At 35.4% G+C, this 24,022-nt stretch overlaps 1 protein-coding gene across 1 annotated transcript; it reads right to left on the reverse strand.

Annotated features, from left to right (window-relative positions):
• Positions 1-4,347: 4,347 nt before the first annotated feature.
• LOC128215043 (uncharacterized) lies at positions 4,348-23,992 on the reverse strand. Its single transcript, XM_052921773.1, has 26 exons — positions 23,862-23,992; positions 23,111-23,211; positions 21,680-21,808; positions 19,794-19,855; positions 17,403-17,650; positions 16,624-16,758; positions 15,699-15,843; positions 15,285-15,431; positions 14,747-14,895; positions 14,306-14,473; positions 12,475-12,512; positions 11,650-11,763; positions 11,153-11,266; positions 10,692-10,805; positions 10,182-10,295; positions 9,234-9,347; positions 8,757-8,870; positions 8,316-8,429; positions 7,553-7,666; positions 7,027-7,140; positions 6,743-6,856; positions 6,259-6,372; positions 5,683-5,796; positions 5,475-5,588; positions 5,088-5,248; positions 4,348-4,788 (listed from the first exon to the last, which is right to left on the reverse strand). The coding sequence occupies exons 1-26, from the start codon at positions 23,990-23,992 to the stop codon at positions 4,348-4,350; spliced, it is 3,537 nt and encodes a 1,178-aa protein (XP_052777733.1).
• Between the last annotated feature and the right edge of the window lie 30 nt (positions 23,993-24,022).

The following is a 24,022-nucleotide window of genomic DNA, read 5'->3' on the forward strand; positions in this document are numbered from 1 at the left end:
TTATAAAATCCATATGATCGTTGCTTTGTTTTGTTTTTATATAATATATACTAGTATGCACTTTGTTCTTTGTGGAATTTGGTGCTGTTGTTCGATGTGTCTTGTTTGTGATTTTTTTTGTTTTGTGTTCTAGGTCTTTGGCGTTTACCCTGGGCAGTTAAACAGGTTAATGTTTAAACGTTTTGCTACTGACTTTGTTTCAGTATTTATTTTGCATATATATAGTGTTACTCCAGCAAGCCTGTCCCGGTATTATGGTTCATAATCATTTAAACCATTCCGTTACGCTCCCATACAACGTATATCATCATTTATATTTTTATAAGCTCTGCCGTAATCTCTATCGTCATGTATTCTACGTTACTTCACCCGCTATGTCATTTTGTTGCGATCTCTATATTAGCATTCGGACATCTTAGTTTTTTAGTTCCAATTAAACAGTAGTTACCAAACAGAAAATCTATGATCTAGGTCAGCTTAATTCAAATATGAAAATAAACATTTAATTGGCCCAACAATATATTTGATAATTTCTCTACATTAAAGTTACTATGTACAGAAAGTTGTTGCTCTCGCTGCATTATATAATATTCAATTTAAGCATAATTCATCTTAAATATAAATAAATTTTCATACAAACTCCAAACAAATGCACATTTTCTATTTGAAGCGATAAACATTGACCATTGGCATTCCAATATTATGCCAAACGGACTAAGATTAACAAGTGTATTTTTATACGAATTAATTCATTCGTTTCACGTAAATGATGAATGATAGTGGAACTAACTATTGTAAACATACAGACAATTGTTTTAAGAGTTGCCGAGACGGCCATTTTCTAACGTTGTTATAACTTTATAGAATTATATTATTTGTTGAAATGATTTATATGACGTGCGTATATCATATACAATAAAATACGATTAAACTAAGAGTTGTGGTCCATTAAGATCGTTTTGAATGCTTTATTTCAGCATTTCAACGGAAGTAGAGTCGTGCCCTGAAACAGCAATTGATGTGTTGGTACATCTACTATCAGTCAAAAGGCAGCCGTCAATTTGTTGCAATGAATCGCATGATTGTCTTTGACCTCTTTATGGCAGAGTATATATTGAACTCAAAACCATTGTAAATGCATCCAAACTGTATATGGTACGAAGAGTGTCAACATGAATTAAACGGAAGTAAATGTCCATGCAGATTAGAACTTAACTAAAAAGATTGATCTTCTATTGATTTGAGTACTTTTAATTTCGTAGAACATAGTTGACATTTGGATAATGTTTTAATTTCAAATAAACATTTTGTTCTTATTTTCTTTTGTGCCTTTTTATATCCTAATCTTTATTGCCCATTAGTGTCTGTAATCATCGATCAGATCAATCGATATTGATTAGTCAAAGCACAATCGGTTGTCCTTGAACACAGCACTAAATGACAATTAACAAAAACAGGAGAAAGCACAGCTGGGGATAAAGAAATGATTTTTTCTACCATTTCAATTATGTGGTTTTGTAATCTCCCTCTATATTCACATTGTCAGATCTAACAAAGGAATCAAAAAAATAAAGTACAGCTGTTTTAATTCCATACTGCTTGAACCATACCTTTAGGACCCTTATATTCATATTAAAATGAACAAATGTTTTCATGGCCAGTACTTTAATAGATCGGATTTGAATAGGTCTAGATACATATCGATTTATTTATAGATCAGAATTGAATAGGTCTAGATACATAAATAAATATTGATTTATTCAATTGTGTATTATTAAAATAGGCTGTACAGAGATATATCACACTTAGACTTATAGGTTTTTACAAAAAAAAACACCAACGAGAAAAAAACAACACAACAAGTTTAAATGGATCAAGATCATTGGTTAATCATAGCAAGTTTGAACCATATCATGAACTATTGATAGTTGGCATCAAAGTCACTCGAAATGTTAAATATGATGCAGTATGAACGTTAAATCTACTGATAGCAAATCAAATAGGTCATCCGTGTTAAAACAGTTGTGTTTGGCGTTAAACAAAGGAATTGAAACGTTGCTAAAATTCAAATTTTAAAAAACTCGATGCATACGCGCTGAATACGCCAGACAATGAATGGAAAAGTGTATTGTATTCCAATTCAGTTAGAACATATTACGGTTATCGTATTGGTTATAGCTGGGCTTGCCAGCTGCGCTCGCTTTGCCACTTCTTAATCAATACCATTTCCTTAGATTCTAACTATCACGTGTTCTGGGCAGAACATATATTATTACATTCCACATGTTACATAATATCTCGTTGGTGCAGAGCAGATGCACAAATTCAATGTCTAACATTTACTCAACGAAGTACAATCAAAAGCAATTATGTAAGCGACCCTATTAGATGGCACACATTTGTAAACATATTGAATTCACCCAACGAAAGATACACAATAACAATCATGTTAGTGACCCTGTTAAATTGCACACATTAGTAAACATTTTAAATTCACTCAAAAAAGACACACACTAGCATGCTAATGACCCTGTTTAGCGGCAAAATGTGAAGCCTAACTTACCCTGAGTGAAAGACATACATAATTATGTTAATGACCCTGTTTAGAGGCAAAATGTGAAGCCTAACTTATCCTGAGTGAAAGACATACATAATTATGTTAATGACCCTGTTTAAAGTTTGATGTTAAGGCTAACATACACAAAGTGAAAGAGATGCAAAAGCAAACATGTTAATTACCATGTTTAGAGACAAACTATTAACCCTTTTCATACCCTAAGCGAAAAACATACAGTAGCTAACATGTTAGTGACCCGGTTCAATGGTACATTGTTAAGCCTAACATTTACTAGTTGAAATACACACTGTGGCAAACACATTAATAACATTGTTTAAAGGTCAATGTTAAGGTAAGCCTAACATACACTAAATGAAAGACATACAGAAGAAAACATGTTAATGACCCTGTTTAGAGGGACACTGTTAAGCCTAAAGCCTAACATTAATTATGGGAAAGACATACCGAAGTAAACATGATAATGACAGTGTTTAAAGACACAATATTAAGCCTAACATTTACTAAGTGAAATACATACAGAACACAACATGTTAATGAATCTGTTAAGAGACAAAATGAAATACATACAGTAGCAAGCATTTTAATGACATTGTTTTAAGACACACTGTTAGGCTTAACATTCACTCAGTAGAAATCATACAGAACACAACATGTTAATGAATCTGTTAAGAGACAAAATGAAATACATACAGTAGCAAGCATTTTAATGACAGTGTTTTAAGACACACTGTTAGGCTTAACATTCACTCAGTAGAAATCATACAGAACACAACATGTTAATGAATCTGTTAAGAGACAAAATGAAATACATACAGTAGCAAGCATTTTAATGACAGTGTTTTAAGGCACACTGTTAGGCTTAACATTCACTCAGTAGAAATCATACAGAACACAACATGTTAATGACCCTGTTTAGATGCTCAATTTCATGGCTAACACTCACTAAGTAAAAAGCATATAGTAGAATTTTTTCCTGTCAATGTTTAAAGGCATACTGTTAAGCCTAACGTTCACTAATTGGAAAACACACAGTAGAAAACATATTTATATGTCTGTTTACAGGAACAATATTAAGCCTAACATTTACTAAGTGAAAGACATAAAGTAACAAATATGTTCATGCTCTTTTTTAACAGCACACTGTTCACAATACAATATAAACTACAGGGACAAGACTAGTAGGCAAATAAACCTAGACATACATGGCACGGGCTCAAACTACTATGGACCCAAAATGTTAAACTTTAAATTCACTTAGTGAAAGACATACAGTAGCAAACATGTTAATGACCCTGTTTAACTGTACACTGATTATGCAAACTACACCTATTACCCCAATAGAAAACATGTTAATGTCCCTTTTTATAGTCACAATGATAAGGCCATACAGACACTCAAAGAGATACAAACAAAAAACAATCATGTAAATGACCCTGTCTAGCAACACATGTGTAGAGATACACCACATCACACAATACAGCATAGGCAGGCATGCATCAAAACGTCTTATAAAATAAATATTAATACCGCCTTGGAATGCGCAATGAAACAGAATTTTCTTGGATGTCAACTAGTTAAGGGTACTCAACCTTAAACTTGTTCCATTATTTATCAACAATGTGTTTGAGTAAGTCTTTTCACAAACGGAGTCATCACGAAATATGTAACACAACAGAAAATAAATAATTATTAATGTTAGAGGATATACAACGTAGCATCAATCGACGAACATAGAATGAAGAATAGTATTACAGCATGACGCTGTTAACTCAATATTTCTTAAAATCCTTCCTGTACCACAGTGGGGCAGGCGCCTTGTTGTATTTAACTTCGCAAGCCCAACAGTGATGTTTGCGCTTTTTAGGTGCGTCCAGCTTTTCTAGAGGAGATACTTTCACTTCTTTATTTTTCTCCAAGTGCGTATCACACACTTCATTTTCTTTTTCTACCCTTTCTTCTTCTAGTGTATAAGAAAAGTCATATTTTTCTTCGTGATCCCATTCTTGCGATATTCGGTTATGAAAACAAGGTAGGGATTTGTTGAAAACGCAGTAAAATAGAAAATACAAAATCATCGATGACAGGATTCCAAGCAGGACGGCAAGAACTCCAAATCCAGAGTGCTTGTTAAGAGTGTACATATAGCAGTAGTCTTGGCGACCGGAACCAAGTACACACTCACAGTCGGAGTAGTGAAGATACTCGTCCGTCTGAAAGTCAAAAAAGATAAAAAAAAAAGTTTTTTTACTTAAAATGCAAATATTGAGCGTTTCCATATCATAAAAATATAGAAATGCTATCAAATACGTGTAACCATCGCTCGATATTACTCTATATTTTCTAAGGGCTATCATTTACCATGCTGCTTCAATTCGCCAAGTAGAATGATCATTCTCTCTATATTCACAATAAGGTTGACATAAATGCCGTGAAGTTATTATACTTATCATTACAATCGAATCCCAAACACCGAGTTTAAATACTCCCTAGAGTGAGCTGTAATACCTACCATTCCAGTTTTATCACCCTTGAAAAACGTTTTGTTCTCTAGCCTATGGCCACATTGTCTGCCAACCCACCCATCTTGACACTCGCAAATGTATCCACTCGACTCGTTAAAGAGGCAGTGTCCGTCGTTTTCACACGGCAGGGATTCGCATGTGTCAACGCCTGGTTTATATTTGTGAAATTATTTGTATAATGTATATATAAGTTTTGAAGCAAAACACCACAGCTTAAAGAATATTTAAATGATGAAAAATATCATTTATACGTATTAAGATAATGTCAAAAGATAAGTTTATTTTAGGCATGTTTCAATATGCTAACTCCTACAGAAAATGTCTATACTAATTAAGTGAAAACTTTTCAAAGCAAAGTTTGTAACACACTGTACCTGTTTGGCAAATGTTGCCAGTGAACCATGGTGTGCACTGACAAACGGAAGTTCCGACCAGATCAACACATGTCCCGCCATGCTTACAAGGCTGAGCCTTACATTCATTAATATCTGCAATTTGTTTTAAATAAAAACATCAACATGTGTTAGAAATGAAAAAGATGTTATTTGAAAGTGATCTTCACGGTATGAACAGTGTGCTTACCTATTCCACAGTCAAGGCCAGAGTATCCATCAGGGCATCCACAGAAGAAATCGTTAACTAGGTCAAGGCAGGTCCCATTGTGTTGGCATGGGCTGCTAGCGCACTCGTTAATGTCTTGAAAAGAAAATAAGGTACATTTAAAGGTAACTTTATAGTCAAGATATCGGTTTATTTGATTGTCACAAAGTTTAACGCACATATGTACACTGTTGCACCTTTGTTCAATTATATAATGGGTGTAAACAAGGCGATGAAGGTATAACTATATTTAGCCCAGCGCCGACCTATCAATAGTACTTCTTGCATCACGAGTTACCATCCAACCAAATGTCGCTACTGGTATATAATGAACAACATCATGCTAACAAACGCGCCGACATATTAATGATACTGATTACCTCACGTGTATCGAGCACGAGAAATTCTCAAATGTTATAGATATGAACATCGTGCTACAAATAACGCTAAACACGGGAATACTGTTTCAAGTTGTGTATTTTTTCAAATGGTTGAACATATTGATATATTTACACGTTCTTACGATAGTTAGGTCTATGATACAAATGTTTAATCTACCTATTCCACAGTCAAAACCGGTGTATCCATCCAGACATCCACAAACGAAATGGTTTACTAGGTCAAAGCAGGTCCCGTTGTGTTGACATGGGCTGCTATCACACTCGTTAATATCTGGCAATGCAATGAAAGTGCATTCAATGATAATATTACGGTCTTGATATCGGTGTACATGTTCTTTATATGATTATAACACAGTTTATAGTGCACATTTACACTGAAAATAATTCAGATGAACGCGGCAAACCATTCCCGATATTTTTAGCAAAGCGCCGCCCAATCAATGCTGCTGCCTACATCACGCGTAGCTAGCAGATCTACGTTCGCCATATGAATTTGCTTAAGAAATTATGCTACAAAGAACCCTTTCCTCAAAAATACTATATGGAGATATCTATGTTTTTTTTAAATAACTATTTAAACGGATATATTTACAAAAATGGTGTAACAAAAGTAGGATCTACGTTATAAATAATCCCTCTACCTATTCCACAGTCAAAGCCAGTGTATCCATTATGACATCCGCAGAAGAACTCGTTAACTAGGTCAAAGCATGTCCCATTGTGTTTGCAGGGGCTGCTAGCACACTCGTTTATGTCTTGCAATACAAAGAAGGTACATTTAAAGGTAATATTATAGCTAAAAAGAACTCTTCACTCAGAAATACTATTTCAAGATACGTATGTTTTTAAAACAAATATTGAATAATATTGATGTACAAACACGTTGTTTCGATAGTAAAATCTACGGTATAAATATAATGCCTACCGGTATCACAGTCATGGTCAGTGTATCCATCCAGGCATCCACAGAAGAACTCGTTCACTTGGTCAAAGCAGGTCCCATTGTGTTTGCATGGGCTGCTGGCACACTCGTTAATGTCTGGCAATGAAAAAGAAGTACATTTAAGTATCATTATAGTCACGGTATTGGTGTACTTTAAATGGTCGACACAGAGTTTAACGCATACATGTACACTGTTGCACCTTGTTTAAATGGCGTAATTAATGTAAAAATGGCGATGAATAGCTAGCTTAATTTACAACAGGGCCACCCTATCAGTAATATCAAGAATGACCAGCCAACCAAATGTTGCTGTTGGTATGCAATGAGCAAACTCGGGCTAAAAAGGACGAACCAGAGAATGTCGCAATTGTTATACCTAGGAACATCGTGCTACAAGGAACGCTAAACACATATTATTAGCTGTGTATGCTTTTAACCTAATTGAACAGATTGATATATTTACACGTTGTTACGATAGTTATGTCTTTGTTATGAATGTTCAGTTTACCTATCCCACAGTCAAAGCCGGTATATCCATCCAAACATCCACAGACGAACTCGTTCACTTGGTCAAAGCAGGTCCCGTTGTGTTGACATGGGCTGCTAGCACACTCGTTAATATCTGGCAATGCAAAGTACATGCATTCACTGATAATATAATGGTATCAATGTTGTGTATGATCAACACCCGGCTCACTATATTCGTGGACTCGAACTGGATTAAAAGGACCGATTTCTTTACTATATGTCCATATAAAATTTGATCGGACGACTCGATTTCTCGATGGTCGATATTTTACCACGTTCGCATTCATTTTCGCGGTCCCTTCTTAAGAATTCCACTCTTTGTTTTGTTCTCTTGGCTGGATGTATTTTTTACGGCCCATTATGTGAATTTACACCTTGATTTCTTAGCTTGGCTTGATTTCGCATAAGGCGCCTCTTAATAAGTCTGGCTTGATTGGTATCATAATAGTTATCAAATCAAACTGGCTTAACAAATTGAGCAAACATGCCATCACTTTAATTCCCATCTTCCTTATATTATTACATGTATATATTTTAGTTGTCCTATCAATAATAATGCCAGCAACAATATCCGCAAGCCAACTTAACGTCGTCAGTAGATGTGCTGAAATAAACGTGCTAAAGTAACACTTTACTCATAAAAACTATTTCCAATCACATATGTTTTTAAAAAGAATTGTAAATAATGATATACAAACACGTTGCAACAATAGTTAGCACCACGGTATAAATATAATGCTTACCTATTCCACAGTCAAGGTCAGTGTATCCATCAGGGCATCCACAGACGAATTCGTTAACTAGATCTACGCAGGTCCCATTGTTTTGACACGGGCTGCTAGCACACTCGTTAATATCTGGCAATGCAAAGTAGGAATATTTAATTTTAATATTCACTGTTGCACAATTGTGTCATTACAAATTGAGTGTAAACACGGGGATGAAAGTATAGCTTTATTTAGCACAGCGCCGACCTATCAGTTATTTTTCCGGCATCACGAATAACCAGCCAACCGAATATCTCTGTTGGTATATAATGAACAAAATTACGGTAAAAATAACGCGCCGACATATCAAAGTTGATACTATTCCAAGGGTGTGTATGATTTAAACCTAAATAATCATATTGATATATTTATACATTTTAACGATAGTAAGATCGATGTTTTAAAAATCCAAACTACCTATTCCACAGTCAAAACCGGTGTATCCATCACTACATCTACAGACGAACTCGTTAACTAGGTCATAGCATGTCCCGTTGTGTTTACATGGGCTGCTAGCACACTCGTTAATATCTGGCAATGCAAAGAATATGCATTCAATGATAATATTATGGCCACGATAGCGGTGTACATTTACTTTACATGGTTATAATCACACAGTTTATTGTGCACATTTAGACTGTTTCACTCTTATTAATTACAAATTGCGGGTAAAGGCGGCGAAACAATTCCCGATATTTTAGCAGTGTGCCGCCCAATCAATGTAGCCACAGAATAGAACGTCACCATCGCTTAAAAATGTGCTGCAAAGAAAGCTTTTCACATAAAAACAACTATAAGGTATCCATGTTTTAAAAAGCCTTTATTTGAACGTTTTTTATGTATGTGTTACGATAGTAACGATAGTAATATCTACGTAATAAATAGTATGTCTACCTAAACCACAGTCAAAACCGGTGTATCCATCACTACATCCACAGACAAACTCGTTAACTAGGTCGTAGCAGGTCCCGTTGTGTTGGCAGGGTATGCTAGCACACTCGTTAATGTCTAGGAATACAAAAAAGGAACATTTAAAGGGAATATTATTGTCACGATATCGGCATACAGTACATAATCATCACACATGTTGATTTTCAAATTTTCCACTGATGTATTTTTTATATTTTTATATTACGTGACGCGGCTAAAGACAGCATTGAATTTTAGAATACAATTATCTCAACGCCGTGCTATAAATCATACTGCCAGCATTGAGTGTCACCATCACCCTGAACATCGCCACCTGATGTGCTGAAGTAAAGCGTGCTAAATATTTACGCTTAACTCAGAAATTTTATTTCATGATACATATGTGTTTTACAATTATCGAAAATAGTGATATACAAACACGATTTTACGATGGTAAGCTCCACGGTATAACAATTATGCTTGCCTATTCCACAGTCAAGATCAGTGTATCCATCAGGGCATCCACAGAAGAACTCGTTTACTTGGTCAAAGCAGGTCCCATTATGTTGACATGGGCTGCTAGCACACTCGTTAATGTCTTACAATGCAAAGTAGGTACATTTAAAGGAGACATTATAGTAAATATAATGGTGTACTTTAAATGATGATCACACAGTTTAAAACATACATGCACATCGTTGTACCTTTGTTCAATTACGTTATGGGTGTAAACTCGGCGATGAAATTCCAGCTATGTTCCGCACAGCTTCGACCTATCAATAACGACATCACGTGTACACAGCCAACCAAATGTTGCTGTTGGTATATAATTAACACTATTGAAGGTGTGTATGTTTTAAACACAATTTAACGTATTGATATATTTACACGTTGTTACGATAGTCAGGTCTATATTTTAAATGTTCAGTCTACCTATTCCACAGTCAAAGCCGGTGTATCCATCCGGACATCCACAGACGAATTCGTTAACTAGGTCAAAGCAGGTCCCGTTGTGTTTGCATGGGCTGCTAGCACACTCGTTAATATCTGCAAATAAAGGTAATAAGTAGGTTCGTCAAATGATAATTTTATGATCACTATTTCGGTTTAAACCATATACAAGTTATCACACAGCTTATAGTGGACATTTACACATGTTTCACTCTTACTAACTTACATAGTGAGGGTAATCGCGGCGAAAACAATCCCCTGATTTCTAGCAGAGCGCCGCCCTATCAATGATACTGCTTACAACACATGTAGCCAGCAAACCGAACGTCGCCATTGGTATGTGCTGACGCAATTATGCTATAAAGTCCGCTTTCCACAAAAGTACTATTTGAAAGTATCGATGTGTTTTGAAACAACAACAACAATTTAACGTATTGATCTACAAATATAGTGTTATGCAAGTAAGATCTACGTCATAAACCTTGCGTCTACCTATTCCGCAGTCGAAGCCGGTGTATCCATCAAGACATCCACAGATGAACTCGTTTACATGTTCAAAGCACGTCCCATTATGTTGGCATGGGCTGCTAGCACACTCGTCAATGTCTGGAAATACATAGTTGGTAGATTTAAAGATCATATTATAGTCAAGATATCGGCGTTCGGTAATTTTTTATCACACAATTTGTTTGATGCACTCTTTTTAAAGTACATAACGCGGATAAACACGGCGTTGAAATTTAGGTTTTATTTATCTCAACGCCGTCCTTTAATTGATACTGCCATCATCAGCTGTGCATCACCACTGGATGGTCTGAGAAAAGCGTGCTCAAATAAATGCTTTACTCAGAAATACCATTTCAACATACATATTTTCTTTTAAATAATTGAGCATATTGATGAACTAACATCTTGTAAAGAAAGTAAGATCACGGTATTAATATTGTGCTTACCTATTTCACAGTCATAGCCGGTGTAGCCATCCAGACATCCACAAGAGTACTTGTTAACTAGGTCATAGCAGGTTCCATTGTGATGGCATGGGCTGCTAGCGCACTCGTTCATCTCTGGCAATGCAACGTAGGTACATTTAAACATTATATTAAAGTCACAATATCGATGTTCTTGACATGGTCACCGAACAGTTTGTCGTGCCCACGTACACTGTTGGCCGCTTATTCAGTCACATAATGCGGGCTCTACCGGTGATGTAATTCCGGCTTTAGTTCGCATATCACCGGCCTATTTATTATACTGCATGCATCACGTGTAAGCAGCCAAACGAACGCTGCTGTTTGAACGTGCTGAAGAAAATCGTGCAACAAAGAACGCTAATCACAGAAAAACTGCTATATCAAGGTGTGTATGTTTTAGAATATATAATTGAACAAATTGTTATACAAACCAATTATTACGAAAGTAAGAACTACAGTTTACTTATATTTTCTACCTATTCCACATTCAAAGCCTGTGTATCCATCAAGGCATCCACAGAAGAACTCGTTAACTAGGTCAATGCAGGTCCCATTGTGTTGACATGGGCTACTAGCACACTCGTTAATGTCTGAAAATACAGAGTTAATACATTAAAAGGTTAACCTTTTACACATTTTCTCGATATCGGTGTACTTTACATGCTCGTCAAACGATTTGACGCATACAGTACACTGTTGTACATATATAACATTACACGGCCTTGTAATACCGCCTGTATTAAGCACAGCCCCAGCCCATCATGATTTTGGCTGTATTACGTGTAAACAGCAAACCAAAAGTCTGGGTTTGTATGTGCTTAATGAAATCGTTCTACCAAGAACGCTTAAAAGATATATACTATTCCAAGATATCTCTCTCAATATATATGTTGTTTTAAAACGAAATTTGTTGTTTACTTCAACTATTCAATTGTCTCAACAGTGAAAGATACGTGACCTATTATACAGTTGTGTCCCGTGAAACCTGGTACGCATGCGCAGTTATAGTTGTCCATGTGTCCTTGACGTTGACAGGTTCCATTGTGTTTACATGGTGAACTGTCGCATGGATTGATATCTGAAAAGAAAAACAATACCAAATTTTCAAAACGTTCTTGTTCTTTATTTGAAATAACCAGAACGTCATTTGATTGCACAATGTAATAATTTGCCTAATAAGAATGACCTCAAGAAACCGATGTCACAGGACGCTTACATTATTGCATTAAACATAAACGGTCTTTTAGAACATTCATAAAAAGCTTAGAGATGACCAACATCATATAACGTTCAGTACTTACCCAAGACAAGAAGAGTCACACAATGTTGGGTACTCATCCTGAAAAATTTAACATTTTCTATTTGTTCTTGAAATACTCATTAGATTTGCACTGAGAAATTGCCCTGAACATTGTAGCGCGGTAAATATTCTTTCAATGAATACAGAGAACAATTGAAGTCGACAATCATTCAATATGAGGACGCCTATTATTTCTTCTTCACCTGTTCCCTATATCATGCAAAAAACAACATATTCATACAGCATCACCTACACGATCAATTGTCTGCTATTAGGCATATATCACTTCAAGTTCTATTATTTGGATCCAAACAACGCCACGGACCTGACCAACAAAATCAATCACGTTCAACATTTCATTCGGCAAACTAAAGCTTTTTTTTATCTCTTTAAGATAAAAAAAATATTAATCAACTATCACGTAATTGACGCGATACGGGGACAATCGCGGTATCAATACCAGATAATTGAAGACAATATATGCCAAAACTCGTCCAATATTGATCCAACACGGCCAATATTAACCAAACTCGGCCAATATGAGTTTCCTCCATTTTGATTGGCTGCAAAACTCACCAATTATAGGATTTGAGAAATGGACCATTTTTATCGGCTGTTGAAACTCGCCTTATATGAGACTGGAAATTATTTTATAAGGGTAGACATTTCGTTATCCGTTTTACCGTTTTGTGCTTTGTTAAAACCTTTATGCAATTGCTAGCCTATTAAATTCTTCAACCTTTTTTGTGTACGGTTTGATGCTAAAGTTGTATTTAACCCGTTGGTGGATTTTACGACTATTCTGATTTTGTACATCGATACAATGGACGACAAATGTGAAACTTTTGACGTTTTGGCAAAAGATTTACGAAATTAAGACGAAAAGGCATGCTTCCTTAGACTGCATAGCGCTTAATTCAAAAGTATGTGCTATGTTACTGAAGGATGCATATCAAAATCAGCATAATAAAATCTAGAAAAGCAGACACCATGAATGAATAAGGGATAACTACGGCTTCAATGTGAACTTAAGATAACTTATTTGAATGTTTTTAACCAAAATGTTGTACCATACGTAATTGTTAATTAATACTTATTAATAAGGTGATTTTATATTGGACGAGTTATTTTTCCTCGGTCAGCTGTATTTGCCTTCGCCCTTTTGGGCTTAGGCAAATACAGCTAACCTCAGAAAAATATTTAGCCAATATGAAATCACCTAAATGAAATGACCTGCCCTGTACCTGCCATCCCCCCCTCTTTCTGCCCTGAACGTTGCTACCCTTTGGCTACTTTCGTACTTCAAACGCATTTTACCACCTACTACTTCATATATTTGTCATTCACCTTGCAACTTATCCACCAAGTTAAAACGATAACATAAATCAACGAACAATTACAACATTAACAACATTACAAGAAGCTTGAAAGAGTGACAGACGCAGAGCTAACACGCTTCCTTCTCAATTCTGTCGAAATTATTTTGTTTTTTGCATATATAAATTGTTTAGCTTTCATATATTATTACCTTAGAAAACCCCCCATTTATTTTTGATTATACTATAACTTTGTGTAACCGTAAAATGCTCTTTTGAAAATATTTTTTAACCAATATGAATTTAAGTCTAATTTGTATTGCATGAAATTAGGATCCAAGCAACAAACACATCAATTATACGATAGAAAGCCAGACATGTCATTAAATTGCATATTATCAATAAAATAGAAAGTTGGATTCATAACAAAACGAGGCTTTTATAAATGAAAACATGAGTTGCATACACCGATATAACAGGGATATATTCAATACATATTATTGAGTTCACTCTTACAAGAAGTTGTCAGTCGCCTCCACACAGATGGTTTTAGAGCCCCTGGCAGCAGCCACTGGTGTCCATGTGAGGTCCATTGCATAGACGTCAGGTCGGAACCTGTCGTCATTGCGCAGAGCAGACTGTCTTACATTGGTTGGTGGATCAAGTAGTGTAAATGATATAATCCTGTGAAATGATTAAAAATGACAATTTCTATTAGCTCCATGTTGTCCACGAATATTATCAAATGAGGTATCTTGATTTACATTGAATGCTTGTTCCTAATTCATTCTCTGTTCATATGTTGTTGTTTTTTTCATTTCTCTCACTCTATTAAACTGAAAACACAAATGTTGATACTGTATATGTATATGCATATGATACGTACGAATTGTATATTTAAACTTATTTTTTTACAGAAGAAAACATGTAACACAGTGAATATGAGTGAATTCTTACGTTGCTGCTCTTGATGTTGCATAGAACCTCAGACTAACAGTATCCCCTGGTTTGTACACAAGAACGTCATTTTCTGACGGAGTTGGTTCAAGAAACATAGGCTTATCAGAGCAAGATCTGTTACGAGGTTCGGGCGTCAACAAAACAAACTGTAAACATAAGATGAATGTGTTTAAGTATTTTGACCACTGTCTAATAGTGCTGAAAGAGATGCGATAGCCGATACGTATGTGTTTGTGTTTGCCAAAGGCGCTTTTTGATGTTGACGCTTATATTTTTCTTATACACACAATTTGAACATCATAACCAACGCCTTATACCAAACATATAGTGACAAAGAGTATATGCTTCGATGGTGCATACGTTTTAATATCAGCGCTTTACATAAAAAATAGAGAGTCACTTAGGATTTGACCTTGGATGTTGCATACGTTTGAATATCCTAACAAACGTCTTATAGCATACAGCTAGGGGGCTAAGGATATAAATTTCCAAGGTGCATACGTTTAAATACCTTAACTAATGCCTTATTGCAAACCTGTAGAGGTACCGATGATATGACCCTCGACGGTGCATACGGTGTGCTCCCGATGGTTATTGTTGATGTAGGTTTGTCCTCAATCGTAATTGCCAAGGCGTAGACACCATATTGGTCTAGGCTAGCATCGATCGTTAAGTCACAATTCTAAAATATTAAATAGGGAACACTAAAACCTCATTATAATGGAACAGCATAATGTTAAATATGTCGAACAGAATGTTGCCATACTTCAATGTTGACCCAATTTTGGCCAGATGTTCTTGGGCGCATGTATTATAATACACCACAGGAATAGTTTATATAATTTTCAAGTCGTTTTGGGTTAATAAAACTTGATTTGTACGTCTTGTATCATATAGTTCTAATTGACAAACTTTTATCTCAATAACTTTGAAAGCCAGCATTTTATACCGTTTGAAGGGTTGCTACTGGTGCCTTTCCTGCAGAGTAGCAAACGCCTTCACACTCAAGACCCGTTGACCATCTGCATGTCACGCGGTCACCATCTTCATCTGACACTGGTAACCGGAGCGTTTCCTTACATCCGTTTTGAACACTGCATGAATAGATATGTAAGAGATCATCAGGACACCAAGTGTTGGCAATTTGTAAGTTGAAAAGGTGCCATAACTTAGTAAAAAATGTTTAGTTTGTAGCAACAGTCGAACTTTAACTGTATTACTTCAATACTGATATGCATGTATTATCAAAACTCATTTAAATCTGTCTATCTGTCCGTTTTTGCAAAATCTAGCTTGAAAAAGGGATAAGACTGTGGTGGTTTGTAACTAATTATCTTGATCCATATTTTTATCAAAAATGATATCAATCCTTAAGCTATTTCATGAGCAAATTTCTTGACACTGTAATATTAGCAAATTTAGAAGTTGAAAAGGGCCCATAACTATGTTAAAAATTGGCGGTTTACAACTACATGTTTATAATGATAGTAAACTGTTGAACCACCTAAACGCATTAACGAATAACTGTCAAACTCTAAGTTGAAAAGGGGACATTTCTCTCAAATGAATAAAAATGTTAGTTTATATCAATGGTCAGAATTGACATGTGGTTTCCACACACGTGTACCAAATATAATTTGAAACCGTCAATCCTTTCATGCATTAAAATTCTGACAAAACCGACCGACCGACCAACGGGCGGACCGCCGACCGTCCGAACTACGATCAGACAAACTTACTCCTAGATGACCACAACACTGTTAATGATTAAGTTGATTTTTTTTTATCAAATGCCGATGCGTTTTCATTTTTCCCTGGTTCTCACTAACAGTTCATTAGGAAACATATAATTTATTTAAAGTTAATACACCCACTAGTAAACAGGTTTGGTTGGCACAACGGGGCTGAAGTTTGGGGCGAGAGTGTCTGAACGTGTATGCAAATCCACCGTTGTAGTTAATCGCCAGTTTCCACTTCCAAGTTCGCTTATCCATGCTCCACCTGTAAACCTGATTGAACACGAATATAGTATAATACATTCTTGAACACAAACCCTTTGCAAGTACCAAAATAATATAACGTAAGGCACAATTTAACTTTTCATTGAAGAAAGTTACATGCAATACTGCAAATGCCCAGTAGCCTCGGCTGAATATAAATGTTTTTTTTTTCTATTTTCAAAAATAACTGAGTCATATTAAACTATAAAGAAAAAACCCAGACAATATTCACCATACGGTAAACGAATAAAATACTACTTAAAAAACTATTGACTTATAACATATTTCTAACTGGATAACATAATTTTACTTTTATTTTATGCATTGTCGTGTTATTTAGTTTACCTCTTTGAGAAAAAATTGAAGTTTAAACATATCTTAAATAAAAAATGACCGTCATCACGTGTCACAGTAAAGTAAAGGGTAGGAACCGTTTTGTTTTCAATGATTGCATAACTTGAGCGCTAGGTTTAACTACTACCAGATACACTCTTCGTAAAACGTTTTATTGTGGTACTTTACAGTTTACTGATGAGGTACTGCATATATTTACTGTATGAGCATAAGCTCTAGGACAATGGCAATCTATTTCCAGTTCATTTTCACGGATACAACATAGAGAAAACGTTTTCATTTATAATGGAGATATATACTCAATGACGTAAGGTCCTGGCCCAGGAAAGACGTAACTGAACGTGCTTTCAGTCCTCTCCCAATTTTGTGAAGCGTCAAACCCAGTGCACGTAAAACCTGGCCTGTTTGCGTTAACCATCGTTCTGTTCCCTGGACATCCAGAAACGCATATCCAGGAAGCGATGGATGAGGGTTGGTACACGTTAAGGTTACTTGAACTACACGCATTCGTTCTGTATGCCCATCCTAGCTTAGCACTGAATTCGACCTGGATAAAATGCAAAACAGTTATAAACTAAACTTATTGTTATGACACTAACAAGATTTGGCTTAAGATATGAAGCAATAATTAATGCTTGTTAAGTGTAAGATTTTAACGATCATAATTTGCTTTTTGATACACTACAAAGTGTGTAAGTTGCACAATCACTGATAAGATTAATATGTCACATAACGATTAAGTATTTAAATATAAAATAGTGGTCATTGAAGAAATGGATTGGTGACATTATCAGGATAGGGACGCAGTTGGGCTGGTTAAAGTGTGACGGACTACATGAGTACTTTAATCATCCCAACTACGTTCATATCCCTGAAAGCCATTTATCACGTGTGAATTAGGTACGTTTGGAATACTAACATTCAGTATTCATTGGGTGAAATGGATCTCAATTGTTATCTACTGAGTAAAACATATTATTTTCATTTGTATATTCTACAATGAGATGGAATTGACAGTTCATTTTACAAAAGCGCTTTAAAGTTTAGCCTACGGTCGCCATTCCAGATATTACTTTCATTTTTATGAAAATATAAAATTGACGAAAGATAGGCAAAAATCGACCCAATGAAGATTATTAATGAATTTACAACATTATCGCTAAGACAAGCGAAATAAATTTACCGTTGACACACTCCATTTGCAGTAATGAGTGCAACTGGTTTTAAAGGTTGAAAGAGTTATGTTGAAAAGTGTTTAATTTACTTATTCAGATAAGAAATGTTCATATTTTCAGGGAAATTACTAGGGTCTCTCAAGCTTATATATTAATGAATCTGTTTCTAGGCTTCATAGACCCTAGTCGTGTTCACATTATAGTATGATCATCATAATAAATCGACATTAAAAATAATTGAGAAATGGATATATTGATGTTGAAAAAACAACATGTAAAATGTTAGCTCTTTGATTTCTTATGGAAAACATATGTACGAGTATTATACAGAATAAGTTAATGTTGATAATTGCTGAGGTTGATGATTTTCCCAGTGAAAAACAAGAAGAGAGACATCAAGTCATCGCTAAACATAGAAGAAAACAAACAAGCATGTAGATCACAAAACAATGTTGTTATTTACGTCAATTATAACATGTTAAGTGTACATATCTTTGAAAGACATTATTGTTGAAATTACTGTAACAATTGTATATTGTTTTTGTTTTTATGAACTCATTTTTCTGTTATGAGTAAATTAAAACGGGTGAAAAAGGCTTTAAAGGAAATAATCTAAAATATATTCTTTTGAATGACATTTGCAAAACTTATTAAGCTTAATTTTAGTATTTCAAAACTCCCTTCATCGCTGCACGCCAAGGGAGATTACTGTTATTGAGAAGCAATATTTAAAAAAAAAACATTATTCAGGGCCGTTATAATTTAAGACTTCGTTATCAATTAAAGTTAACATTTTTAAAAAAAAAAACACACTATAATTCACATTTTATCTTGCAACGTGAAAAATATCGAAAGCATTCACTTAAGATAAAGCTATATTTTAAACAATATCAAATATAGTCGGCGCACTCCTGGGCGAGATATCGTCCGCTGTTTGCTACTAAAAACATTCTCTATTGATCTCACCTGTTTAATTTATTTCTTATTAAAAGATAATGTTTATACTGTTATCAGTTCCTGTCTGTTCGAATCAAAATGATAAATTTATTATGAAGATCGTGTGAAATTGGCCAAATGTAACAAATTTCATTATCCTTGTTGTCCTTTCTGTAACATGCTTTCCTTTAAGTAAAACCTGGTATATTGAAGCAAGTTTCAAAAGAAGTAATAACAAAATTTTATTTTCAAATATCTTGAATAATGCAATCGATTTGTATTTAAAGTTACGCAATTCTTTCTGGAACCCACATTATCACTGCTTTTTAAGGTTAGCATTAATATGTTATCAACAAGCATACATTATAAAAAACATCAACACAAAATGGGATTGAGTTTTCTTAACTTTTACCTTGACAAAAATGCCCAAATTAAATATTAGTCTTTTTAGAAACGGACTTGGTTCAAGTTATCAGTTTTTTACCCATCCGTAATTAATAAATAACTTAGGCTAAACAAATATTCTGACACACATCACAGGCAGAGGCAGGTGTTTTATGGTCCAAGACTTGTACATACCTCGTAACCGTTACCAGTAGGTTTCCAGAAAATGGAACCACCCCGAAAATGGCTGGATGTCACTATATTAATACATCCTAGACCGATAACGAGAATTTCGAAGAAGAATATTGGTATCATTTCTTTTCGTATAATTAGGACTTAGTCCATACACTTTGAGAATTAAGAAAATATTACGCTGTCACCTAAGCCTATACTTACTTTACATAAAGTTTCATATATTTCTGGCGAATGCGTAAGATATGTATGTTATATAGTTATGATGTATTTATATCTCAAACCCGGAACACTTTCGTAAACCAAAATGTATTTTTCTTCTTCTGAAGATTGCCTGATGTGTTATCTGCTTAATGAATCTGAAAATAATTTGCATATGAAGGTCTTATAGATAAAGCTATTGTTAGATATATGACGGATACATATATCTGAGGCTAAATGTAAAGTATGTAAATACCCATTCATGTCAAAGACATTAATCTTTGTTGTTATCTTACAGTAGTATTTGTATAAAGCTTATATATTGCATCCCGGCCATTTGTTGTGCAGCATTTTTGAAGAGCAAACATACATCCGGGTAATGAAATGTGGGACCCTCTTGAACACATAGATATGCTAATCGCTTAAATATAGCATCGAAAGGGAAGTTATGCATTCCTTCCTTTTAATCCATTGGTCATTTAGCTGCACATAGATTATATTACTGATATGATTTGAGAAGGTGGCTTTTTATCTCAATTCAGGAAGACTATTACTTCACTGTAGAGATAAAACGATGATCGAGTATTACCAAAAATCGAATGTTTACATTTGGCGCTATTTGGTTATATTTTCAGTTTATCTTTCAAATTGAAAAAAAAAAAATACAATTTATCTGTCTATTGGTATTCCATGCACAGATGCAAATTTATCAAATACTTTCCTGTGGTTTATAGCTATTTATCAGTGAAACAAAATGATGTCTCACTGTTTCAAACAGTGAACATATCTATTTCATATTATATACAGTTTTGATATTTTAGCCTGCTCTAATGCCCAAGATGAAACGTCAGTTCGCACAGGTTTGGTTAAAATTTTGAAGACGCCATCTGAAATGAAGTTACGTCCGCAAATGTTTTTAAACTTTCCACTTATTTCATTAACTGTCACTTTACATTAACTGTCATTTCATTAACTGTCATTTCCCTTTTATACATAGAATACAAAATATTCGTAACAGATAAGATCGCCTTAAGCTTCTTCTCGTGAACACCAAAAGTAACTATTCACTCTTTTGCGCTGTGAAACACATACCGCGGCTTTGATATTAGCCGTGGCGGGCCTAAGATTTGACAGCCACAAGGCAGAACTTGGTGTTGCAACGTCTGAACGGCGCCCCTCCCAACAGTTGACAAATATATTGTTAAAGTGTTTAAGGAGGTATGGAGTCCTACACTAAAATATTTTGTCTCTATTGAGTTTTGAATGGTGCATTTAACTGCATATAATGTTTATTATCCGATAATGACATACACACTATCAATTGGTCATTTTGTGGTCCCATGTCAAGCTTTTGATTATACACATAAGGTAAGAGTAAAGATATATGTAAGGAAGATTTAAGTCTAAGTATCTAATAAGCATATACAGCAACTACATAAGTTATATAAATCAAAATATTTCAAATTTCAATTATTCAATTTAGGGTTACTAAAACCTGACGATGTAAGTGTTTACTACACTATATTCATATAAACTTAAATAATAAAAAGTAAATCGGTGTTCTGTCTGTGTAAACATAGAGAGAAGACAGCCGTTGTTTAGTCTGACGTGTATACATTAGGGTTATTTAATCGTTGTTCAGTCGGATCTGTATACATTGAGGTAAAAAATTCATTGCTCTGTCTGACGTGTATATATCAAAGAAAGACAAACTATGCTCTGTCTTACGTGTATACATCGGGAAAGGCAACCGTTGTTCCGTCTGACGTGTATGTATCTTGGGTAGAAACCGTTGTTCAATCTGACGTGTATACATCCTGGGCAGAAAACCGATGTTCAATCTGGCGTGCATACATCCTAGGTAGACAACCGTTGTTCAGTCTGACGTGAATACATCCTGGGAAGATAACCGTTGTTCAGTCTGACGTGTATAGATCCTGGTTAGACAACCTTTGTTCAGTTTGGCGTATATACATCCTGGGTAGACAGCCGTTCTTCAGACTGGCGTGTATACATCCTGAGAAGACGACCGTTATTCAGTCTGGCGTTTATAGTTCATGAAAAGAATGCCGTTATTCAGTCTGACGTCTACAAATCTGGGGAAAGACCACCAGTGTTCCGTCTGGCGTGTATACTAAGGGAATACAACCGTTGTTTAGACTGACGTGTATACATCGGGGGACGGCAACCGTTGTTCAGTCTGACGTGTATCTATTGGGGGAATACAACCGTTGTTCGGAGCGACGTGTATACATCGGGGCAAAACAAGTGTTGTTCCGTCCTGTGCGTATACGTTGGGGAATATATGTTTTGGCTTCCCATTATACGGTTTGGTAGAACCCGCTGAAAAGTAAAGTTTGGGACGCAATTTGCGGCCTTGGAAACCAGTGGCCGAATATGGTCCCAGGCACCCCGAAGAGTGCACAACGTAGGTAGTAGAAAACCCTAAACAACAATACTAAGCCCGACTTCTGCACGTGCAGGGATGCTGAGCTATCTTCGACGCAAGGTACCGCATTGTACGGTGTTTTGGCGCAATTTTTACAATAAATGATAAACTGGTACGCGAATGTTAACGGCGACAGTTGATATTCGTAGGCAATCGAGATACCTATAGTATAAGACCGGTTCCGAACACGTGGCTTTTGTGGCTCCGGAGATATCGTCGGCATTTACTTCCCATTATAAGGTATTGCAGAACCCGCTGTTATAATAATAATGTTTTGGACGCACTTTGCGTCATTACAAACCGGTGAAAGAATAACGTCCAAGGCACTCCGAAGGGTGCATTAAGTAGGCATAAGACAACCCTAAACAACAATACTGTTCCCGACTTCCGCATGTGCAGTGATGCTGAGCTATAGTCGACACAGGGTACAGCATTTTTCGTTTTTTTTGTGCCATTTTTACAATATAGGAAAAACTTGAACGCGAATGTTAACAGCGACGCAGGTAGGTCAGAGATGCACCGACGGTCGCGTTACGTAGGCAACCGAGATACCAAGACTACAAGACCGGTCCTGTTAACGTGGCTTCTGTGGTTCCGGAAAAATAGTCGGCATTTACTTCCTATTTTAAGGTATGGCAGAACCCAATGAAAAGTAACGCTTTGGACGCACTTTGCAGCCTTAGAAACCTGTGACCGAATAACGTTCCAGGCACCTCGAAGGGTGCACTACGTAGGTAGTAGAGAACCCTAACTTCCGCACGTGCAGGGATGCTGAGGTAAGGATGGATACGTAAGAACAATTAAAATAAAAGATTATCAGTGTCTTTAAGTTTGAGACTATGAGAATGTGCATCATTTGGTCGGTGATGTTGTTTTTAGTTTGACAGTTTAAGGTGTTTATATCATTCCATTAGTATTTAATTTTCCCGTTCTTTGATTTTCATTTGGTTGCCCAAGTGCTTAAAACACTATTAAATATGAAATGCTTAAAATGCGTCTTGAGTTATTTTTGTAGTTAGATATGGAGTATGTTCGTGGAACTATATTATAATTAAGGTTTTGGGTTCCCAAATAAAAATAATTAGAGATGATTGGCAGAATATCTAGGTAAGCTTAATTCAACTATGAAAATAAACAGTTAATTGGCAAAACAGTATATATGATCGTTTCACTACATTATAATTACCATGTATAGAAAACTTTTGCTCTCGCTGCTTAATCTGATGTTTGCTTTAATCATGATTCATCTTCAATATAATTATGTATGTATACATTTCAATTATACATCGGATATATAAAATCACGAAAAATTGACCATTGACTTTTCAATACTGTGCAAAACGGAATAAGATTTACAGATATATTTGTATTGAAATTATTTCATTGCTTTCACGATAATGATAAATAATAGGGGAACTTACTGTTGGTAACTTATGGACGATTCTCGTAAGAGTTGTGTTCCATTTAGATCGTTACGCTTGTTTATTTCAGTTTTTCCACTGTCGTTTCCTGAGGCAAACGATTTATCTATTGGCGGACATGCTCTGCTCATATTTCAATGGACAACTGTCAATTTGTTGCA

Source organism: Mya arenaria, chromosome 13, assembly GCF_026914265.1.
Source record: "Mya arenaria isolate MELC-2E11 chromosome 13, ASM2691426v1".
Taxonomy (NCBI): Eukaryota; Metazoa; Mollusca; class Bivalvia; order Myida; family Myidae; genus Mya; species Mya arenaria.